The 9,739-nt window shown below is 42.4% G+C and overlaps 1 protein-coding gene across 1 annotated transcript in view; it reads left to right on the forward strand.

Annotated features, from left to right (window-relative positions):
* Positions 1-1,104: 1,104 nt before the first annotated feature.
* SEC63 (SEC63 homolog, protein translocation regulator) overlaps positions 1,105-9,739 on the forward strand; it is a 92,979-nt gene continuing 84,344 nt past the window's right edge. Inside the window, exons 1-3 of the mRNA XM_019520232.1 lie at positions 1,105-1,110; positions 1,824-1,930; positions 4,344-4,458. Of these exons, the coding sequence (XP_019375777.1) occupies positions 1,105-1,110; positions 1,824-1,930; positions 4,344-4,458 (228 nt within the window). The remainder of the gene's footprint in view (positions 1,111-1,823; positions 1,931-4,343; positions 4,459-9,739) is intronic.

Raw genomic sequence — 9,739 nt, forward strand, 5'->3', positions numbered from 1 at the left:
CCAAAAGATGGGTCAAAGGTGGGAGTGATCTGTGCCTTCCCAGGTGGCTTCTTGTCTGAAAACAAGGTTTCTTGAAGTTACTTTTTGAATGTAATAATTTACAGTTTCATTTGCTTTGCCTTGAAGCATGTCTGTTAATGGTCTTCAGACTATTCAGATATGAGACCATTGTTAGTAAGCATTAGCTTGCAAAAATTCTTGATTTGATGAAAAACATTAAATATTTTAAGAATTGCTTATTGGAGTCCTTAATGTGTGATGTTGCAAAAGTATGAAAAGTCCAGAAATAAGATCTCTTGGAGAAGCTGAACTTCCCTTCATTGCTAGTTTGTGGGGAAATCCAATATAAAACCTCTCTAGGAAAATAGTGAATAGGAAGAAACCCTAGCACAACAAAACCAGTTACTCAACATTCGTCAGCAAAGATGGACTGACTTGAGGCATGCGGAATTTCTTATCCACTTAATTCTCTGGTAATCTATGAACAGACATGTTCTTATTTTTGTGAATAAGGAAGTTACTGTAACCTCTGTGTCTTGGAAATAGACTACAGATCTTATGAGAAACCTTATTCCTTTCTCAAGATGCAGATTTTCATTTTGGTTTTCGTTTGTAGCTTTAAAATGAAACCAGGTTGAAGCCTGTTTTATATTATAAAATGTTAACATTATAGGCGTTTTGCATGTTTAGGCAAGCTCAGAGTGATGACTTGCACTGTCTCTTTCTGGTCCTGGGAGGACTTGACCTATTGCAGTTCCCTATGCATTCCTCAGAATAGGGTGACCCCAGTTTTGGGAAGGCACAGGGAGCCTTTCCCTGCTGCTCTACTCCTCCTGGTCTCTTGAAGGAGTCGGAGTGGGGAAGCATAGAAACATTTGTTCCTGCACAAGAAACTCTTGCACAGGAAGATCTTCTTGTTGAAAGAGGAGTTTTTTTTTTTTTTTCTTCCAGATCTGGCATGTTTCTTACAGGAGAAACATTGTGAACTCCCCCAGTTCCTAGCAGAGCAACATTTCTCCCACTAGAAATGTATAATGCCTATTGATGCATGTTGTCTCATATTTAGATTATTTAATATAACTCTCACAAAGTGAATCTCGGAGAATGAAGGTAATTGTGTTTGAAGGCAGCTAATTTTTCTGATGTTTTACTTGCATATATTACCCATTGTCTTTCTTCAGTTTTATTCCAAAGCCAGTTTCCCCATGCTGTTTTTCTTTTTGTCCCCATGCTGTAGCTCAGGACTGACCAGCCTGTGGCATGCATGCTATGAGTGGCATGGGCAGCCTGTGTGTGTGGCATGTGGCAGACTGGGAAGGAGGGAGGTAGCAAATGGCAGATAGGGCAGGAGGCAAAAAGCAGAGCAGCACAGCAGTTCAGGCAGGGGAAGAGGGTTGGAGTGGCACTTGGGGAGGGTGCAAGGCTTAATTTGTGGTATGCCTGATATGGCTGATATCAAAAGGAAAGACTGTGTACCATGGCTTTAAAAAAGCAAATACATGGTTTATGGGGCATTCAATTGACAAGCTGTATCTCCTGTTTTCATTTTCTATCAGCATTGCTTATCTTTTTTGTGCATCTTGAAACAATTGGGTCCTGTTCAGGTGATGCAGAACCATCCACACTAAAGTGGCCTACTTATAAATTTAATGGTTAGAAACAACTGAAAATATAAAGCAGCTTTTACTTTTGTTATCACGAAACTCTTTTAAGGTCCCAGGTTGGAATTGTACTACACACCCCACTATTATATTACCATAAGAATCATTTTGGTTTGGAATAAACTTTGATGAATTTTTAACTACTGTTTTTTTTCCCCCTTTTTAACAGAGCAAAATCGATTGAAAAATATAAGAAAAGTATATGGAAGATGCTTGTGGTATCGTTTGCGATTACTAAAACCACAACAAAATATAATTCCTACAGTAAAGTAAGTGAATTTCCTGTGGGTTACCTTTCTCACTTGTTAAGTTTGTAATTTTGTTAAGAAACTTGAACTGTTAATGAAAACAGATGGAATTAATCGCACTACAGAAATGGCTTTCATGCCCTAAAAATTAGGGGTGCACTGATAGAGATTTTAGCAGCCGATACTGATAGCCAATTTTTTTTAAGGAGGCATATCTGCCGATACCGATCTGATTTATGATACCCAGCCTGGCAGCGCAGAGAGCTGCCTCTAGCTGGTAAGTCTGGTGTGGTGGAAGGGGAAAGGGAGGAGGTGCGGGGGGGCAGATCAAGGCCTCTGCCGTGAGGTAGGCATGGGGCTGGGGCAGTGACTGGGGCAAGTGCTGCCCAGCCAGGGGTGCAGGTGTGGGAAGCACCTGTGGCTCATCCAGGGGGCGCGGGGATGGGGAGAGCGGCTCCCGTTGCTTTGTCAGGAGCTGCTGGTTTGGTGCTCGCCCTGCGGCGGCTCCTCCTGCTCCTTCCGCTCGTCTGGGAGGATATGGGGGGGCATGTACCCCCAGGTCTGTGTGGGGTGGGCTGGGGCCAAGACTGCGCTAAGCTCTACAGCAGGCTAGGGCTGTGCTGGGAAGGGGCTATGGCGAATTTGTGGCTGTAGCGCCACCCTGCCGGGAAGAGCTTGGCACAGCTCCGGCCTCAGCCCACCCCGTGCAGACCTGGGGGCACACACCTTCCCGTATACCCTTCTGGGCAAGCAGGCCAAATGCTGGACAAGCTGCTGGACCAGCGGCTCCAAGCCAAGTGGCGCACAGTGGTGGGAGCCATTTCCCTCCCCACCTGTGCCCCCCCGGACAAACTGCAGCTGCTTCCCATGCCTGTTTGCCCTGGCTGGGCAGTGCTTGCTCCAGCCTCATGCCTCCCTCACTGCAGCGGCCTTGATCTTCCCCGTCTCCCCGCTTCCCTTTTCTTCCACCACACCAGACTTATCAGCTGGGGGCAGCTGTCCAAGCTGCTGGGCTGTGCTTCCTGCTGCCTGTGCTGTGCTGCAGCTATGCGCGTGCACGGGCCATTTATCGGCCTGATATGGCCAATTTCTGATATAGTAAATTTTCTTTATATCGGTGCCGATCTGGTATTGGATTGATGTATTGGTGCACCTCTCCAAAAAATAAGTTTACATGTTATGATTGAAAAATGAAAAGTTGTTAGTGGATTAGTGTCTATTAGGGCTTGAAATTCAGAGAGAGGTTGTTGTGGTTGCAGCTTTTTAATTACCTGTTAAATTAACCTAGGTGACCTAACATTAATCAGTAATTTGATTTGGATCCTATCAACAATTAAAATTCTGTCATTCCCTTCTCACGGGTTAACAGTGTTACTGCTGTCTTTCAATTAAATATGGTGTTATTTATTTCAGTTCTTTTGTTTTAATCCTCTCCTATAACCTTTCCTTGTATTGCCTTCTCCCAAATGCACTTTGTTTTAGTTCTTTTTGTTTGTGGCTTTATTAAGTAGCATGTACATCCAAGGTCAGGTGAAAAGTACTTTTTGGAACTGACAAATGTAGAGAAGTTTTCTCACTTGTTAATCGGTGTGATTTTATTTTTTGTGAAGGAGGGGAAAGTGGTTTGGTCACTAGTTTGCTGCCATTTAAACATCAACAGAGAAAGCTTAGGGTTTGTCTACATCACAAGCTTCTCCTGTAGGGTGACCATATGTCTCAAATCTCAAAACAGGCCAGACCTTTCCCTTCCCCTTTTGCTTTCTCTCATGCTCAGGTCTTTTTGAGTTCCTGTCTCAGCTGAATATGGGGTGGGGGAAAGCATGTAGACACCTGTACAGGGAGTCCTGAAAATGGGGTGAAAATATTCATTTGAAGAAACTGCCTGTATGCTTAGGACAGGATTTTGTTGGGACAGTCCAGTTTTAAATGGAAAGTGTGATTTTTACCCTACTCTGCAACTATACTGGCAGGAACTTCACTATGCTCTGGGCTGGTTCACCTGGTATGGCCTGGCAGTCAGCAGAAAGCACAGATGTTTCTCCATTACTTTATGGTGATGTCTCAATGGCAGCAGAAGCCTTCTGTTGCTTGCAGAGTGGCTGTTGCTGTGCTGGTGGAAAGAAGGGGTTCTGGTGTTCTAGAGCAATTGTGTGTGCATGTGTGGATCAGCTCAATTTTCCACTTGGAACCTGAGTTTTGCTGGCAGATTTATAGTGTAGACCAGGTCCCTGTAAGCCAGATGACACATTAGTGTTCACAGCCATTTTATAATTGCAAGTGCTCGTTCTGAAATTGTTCTACTGGATCGGCCAATACTGATGGTGTTCTTAAGTTTATGGTCTCACTTTGGGTCACAAATTATTTAGAATGCTACAATAAAAGTAAAGAGGATTGTGTGCACTTTTATTTTATTCTTCATATTTTTTCCAAACAGGAAAATAATCCTCCTTGCCGGATGGGCATTATTTCTGTTTCTTGCATATAAAGTTTCCAAAACGGACAGAGAATATCAAGAATACAACCCTTATGAAGTCTTACATTTGGACCCAGTAAGTAATAGTGCCTTTATTAGGTAATGTATACTATGTCAATATGCCAAAGTTAGTATTAAGTATAAGACCAGTCCTAATGTAGATGATATCCTAATAGCTCTCAGAATTTGAATTGTACCTCAAATGCAGTTCCTTTAGCCTCTGAAAAATATTAGTACATATGGTGAAACTATTGATACTACTCTGTATTTAATTTTATTAATATAATTATATTATATCAATTAAATTAATTTGTAACTTGTTTTAAAAAAGTCCCATGAAGTTTTTCTTTTTGGCCTTTTACGATATATTGCGGTGAAGATTTCCATTTTTATCTGGTTTCAGTCTCTTAACTATGTGCTTGCATGATACTTTTTGGACAGTGCTTAATCAGAGTAAAAAAGATCATTAAAAACACTAACCAAAAGCCACTGTTTTTATGGCAATATCTAAGAAGTCAGTTGTGGAGTCATCTAGCTAGCTTGTCTTCTGAAAAGACAGAAGCCCTCTATCGCCTGAATTATGGAGCACTTTGGGGGATGCAAGTGGTATAAGCTATTTAAACAATAAGATCCTGCCTTGTACATAACTATCTGCTTTTGCCAGTACCTTTCTCCTATCTGTTAAGATCCACAGATCTGATTTAATGGGTATTTCAGCCTGTTTGCCATTTGTGGGTAGATGTAGACTACAAGAGGTAGTTAGCCAAGTTAGTCTGAAATCAGTCACAAGGCAGGGTAGAAATGCACCTTAATAGATTAACTAAGTAAGATTATACATGGAGGGAGCACTAGTCAATTATTTGCAAGTTCGCAGTCGTTGAGGTGAATTTTACTTGCAATGTGCAAGTTCACAAGAGCCAAATGTTTTTGGTCACTGATATCTATTGGACTGCCTCTCTACCCTATATGTACTTATATTCTTTTCCCCCCTCCTTAACTTGGTTAATTTTGATTAAATAAACAGATCTGGAAACGCAAAGATGCATAGTCTTTGTGTTAGGGATGCTTTTTGCTCTTTCTTTGAAAATGGACCCAAATTTGGCTGAGCTACAAGTCTCTGGAAACATCTCCATTTCTACATGCTAAGTAGAGGCTTCATAGAATGTAGCAATTAAGGACATTTTTACACATGCATGCATTGCAGTGCTGGGCTCTTTGAAAAGTGCCTGGCGCTGAAATGCATGTGTTTTATAAGCAGCGAAATGCGCATCAGTACTGAGAAAATGGTGGTGGTGCACTTTTGAATGAAAACACCTTGGAGATGCTTTAGTTCAAAAGCGCACCGCTGCCATTTTTTGCATGCTGACATGTATTTTGCTGCTTATACAATAGCATGCAATGCAATGCAGTTTGCCTCAGCTTATATGTGGAGCAGACTTGATTAATCAAATCTGCTATGAAGTGGTGGATCTCTAGTATGTCTCTGGAAAAAAGTGTGTGTATAAATGCCCATGGTCTCTAAAGCACTGAGCATATGTTAGTCCCTTAGTTTCTGTGCCTAGCAAGGAGACTGGGATTGGGAGCTATGGTTATACTGAAATCAGTCAATGACTTCAGTGAATGGGAAGAAACTAAGACTGGGGCTGGGAGCTTTGGAGGTGGAAAACTGGGACCTCAAGAGGTATATGAGATGGTGATGGATCCAAGACCCAGCAGTGAGAACTTAGGGCACTTTTACATGTGCTCCGGGAGTGGTGGGGAGAGGCGCTTTAATTAAGTGCTGCAGTGTCTTGTGTCCCTGCACTTTGAAATGGTGGTGGAAGCATTTGAACTAAAACTTGTTCAACAAGCTTTAGTTCAAGGGCCCCACCGCCATTTCAAAGTGCAGGGATGCTGATACATGGGATGTCGAGGCTGGCTGGAGCACGAACTATAGCACTGGTTTCCAACCTTTTTAAGTAGGAGATCACCCTTGGCATTTAAAAGCAACCTAAGATCTACCATGTGCCGCTGCTGCCACCCCCCGCCCCAGCCCAGCAGGCAAGTCTATGGGGAGGGAAGGGTGGGGGGCAGATCAAGGAAGAGGGAGAAAAATTATTTGGGGGCACACCCCTCCAGCAAGTAAATCCCACCTGGCTGCAGCCCCATTCAGTTTAGCCCTGCTCCTGCCTCTGTGGCACTCCCTCATCATGGGGGCCTTGATCTAGCCCCTGCCCCTTCCCTCCCCCACAGACTGACCTGTTGGGTTGGGGCACGCGTGTGCATGCACATGGGCACCCATCCTCAGATTGACTCCAAAAGGCTCCGAGATGGTGGATCAAGATCTTCTGCTTGGTGACCACTGGTCTACAGGTACCCTTAATGGCTGGCTAGTGAAACTGGTACTCAGATGGGGAGCATGGAGGAAATTAGGATTGGCTGGTCAAGGAAAATAAATCGAGATTAAAGGAGCCAGAAGTGCAGAAAAAGGCATCTTAGAGGGGTGAGGGCAGAAGGGGTTAAACATGGAGGGGGTTAAAAGGCAGAAACAGTAACTCATGCTCTGTTTCACCAGATAGAGAACCTAAGTCCTGTCCTAATATACCTATGTTGTCAGGAAATATCTGAAACCTACTACCAAAGTGTCTTATCCTGCTCTAGGGTTGGTTTACACAGAGGATCATGTACTTCAGGGGTGTCAGACTTGGAGGCTGATGACCTACCCCTGTGAGTTGTATCCAGCCCATGGTCTATGTTGGATATCTCTGATTTATTACTTCAGCCCCACTGGATTTGTAGGTTGCAGCCCTGCTGACTGTTACAAACCTGACCATGGCAGTGGGGTCACCCAAGAGACCAGTTTCTGTACACTGGGATGCTGCTTGCCACAAGGAGCAGGCAGAGGTTGCTTTGGGATGGCTTCGTGCCTCAGCTCCACTGCCCTCAGAATTTTTTAGGTACCCTTCTTTGTGAAGCAAGCTAGCCTGGAATTACTTGTCTAAAATCACTGTTTTCATAGGCAATCTGTAAGGAGCCAAACAACAAGAAGGTTTATTACACGGGACTGAAGGATAACACAAACAAAACTTGATATGGATTTGGAGTTAGAAAAGTAAAATGAGGATGGTTCCTTACCCTCTTATTTAGCTACACCTTGGCCTTCCCAACAGTCTTGCGAGCATAACCAGCAATCAGCCTTCTTGCTTATTTTTTGCTAGCCCTGACTGTTGGGGTCTCTCTGACCCTTTCTAGCCCACAAATAACTGTCTATCTCCTCCTTCCAACCAGCACTGCGTACCCTGCTCCAAACCTTCTTAGCAGTCACCAGAACTCTCTAGGAAGTGGTACCTGGCATTCCTTTGGCTGGATGGGACTTTCCTCTCAGATGCCTCTTCTGTAGAGGAGTTGATTTTCTTCATTACAGGAAAACATTGCCTTGGGGCCCAACCCCTTCTGCCTGTGTTTGGGAGTATCAATTTTTCTTGCCCTAGAGTCAGAATAATGAGAGATTCAGCTGTTCCACCTGCTCCTTTTCCTTGACTGAACAATATCCCAAAACCTGAAGATCTACATAGACAGTACAATATAAATCTGTACAGTGATAACAGTAACATAAATGGAGAGGCTGAGAAATGCCAGAATTAAGGATGAAGGTTACTAGTGCAGCCTTAATTTGCCCTGGTGTGCAATATGCATCATATTCTTTCATACTTTTTTTCTAGAGACCATCCCCTCATTTAGTGTCCAACACAAATGGTGCATATTTTAATGAACAACTATTTAATATTTTGTTTTATCCTTATGCTGAAGCTTTGTGTCTGTCTATTACTAAAATACTACTTGCATACTATTTAAACACTCTTCTGAAGGCAGAATTAATAATTTCCCCATGGGCTTCTGTATGCTTATCACTTGGATACAAGTGTCTCTCAAATATTAATGAGTTTATCTTTACAGTGCTCCTGTCAAGTAAGGGATGGCATTATAACCATTTTGCATATTGACTGCTGAGGCAGAAAGATTAAGGTCAAAATTGGACACTAATTTTAGATGCCTTATTTGAAATGATGAGTACCCAATATTTTGGAGTGCTTTGCATTATATAGTACTTTGAATTTAAAGCACATGTTCTATTGACTTCTGTTTCATTTGAGTGCTAAGCACTTCTATAAATCTGGGTTTAACAGCTCCAGTTGAGTACCAGAAAACCAGGAATTTCAAGATCACCTCATTGTGAAAGTAAAACGCTTAGTTTAAGTGATTTACCTAATTGCATAGGAACCCTGTTGCAAGGACAGATTTGTTTTTTCTGCTTTTATCATGGAAACCTCTTCAGTCTTCCTGTAATACCTCATTCACTTTTGGTTTCTTCAACATATGAGGTAGAAGTATTGAAGACAAAAGCCTGCTTTGCTATAAAACCTGATTTATATCTAAAGAAAGTCAGTTGTGTACAAAAAAAAAAAAAATAGTGCAGGCGTTTAAGACTGTATCATGATGCAGTAAAGGAGGCCAAGCTTTGGCTGCATGGGATATGTATATATTTTTTATATTCAGTCTTAAAAGAGCCTGCTCCCCATTTTGGATTTGTGGACTTTATTATAGATTTGTGGACCTTAAATATGAAATAGGATAGGAAAAATTAACTATGCTTACCTGAATTTTTTTCTTTTACTAATAAGGTCCACAGATCCAATGGCTAGGATGACAATGTCACATTTTATCTGGGACAGTCCAGAATTTCAGGGGCTGGATCTTGGCAGCTGTTGAAAATTATAATGGGTGTCCTATAAGTGCAGGGCACAGTCTGGCCAGGAGCTGGAGCGGTGCAGAGCATCTTGCAGGAAGGCACTACTGCCTGCCTGGCATGGCGCCCCATACCTACCAACTTGTGTGTGTGTGTGGGAGGAGAGGCAGTGTCCCAGACTTCCTGGATGATGTCTCTGATTTCTGGGATTTCCATATGGTCAGCCTAATCCAACCTACTCTGGAGCTAAATGATGCAGAGATGGAAACTGGGACATCCAAGGATTTAAGTGTGGTGTTAGGTGGAATTTACCAAGCTGTGTTGTAGAAGAAATTGTTGTGATTTTCCTTTCTAAGTATAGTTAACACAGTATATTATTTCAGAAAATAGATTTGAATTATCCTTGCTGTGGAAGCTATCTCAACTGGAGGCATCTTTATGGGCCATGGCTAAGAGGTTTGGTTCCATCTTAGGTTGTGAGCTGGCTGATGTATTCCATTTACATAGATCTGTGGCCCTTATCTGCACATTTTCTTTTTGTCAAATAATAAGGATTTCTAATCCTTAGATATGTTTAGGGGAGCCTAAGATTAAAAAAAATGGTTAGGAAAATCCTTTTCCTTTTTTGGGT

The sequence above is a fragment of the Gavialis gangeticus genome, unplaced genomic scaffold (assembly GCF_001723915.1).
Source record: "Gavialis gangeticus isolate Ggan-Ray unplaced genomic scaffold, GavGan_comp1, whole genome shotgun sequence".
In the NCBI taxonomy this organism is placed as follows: Eukaryota; Metazoa; Chordata; order Crocodylia; family Gavialidae; genus Gavialis; species Gavialis gangeticus.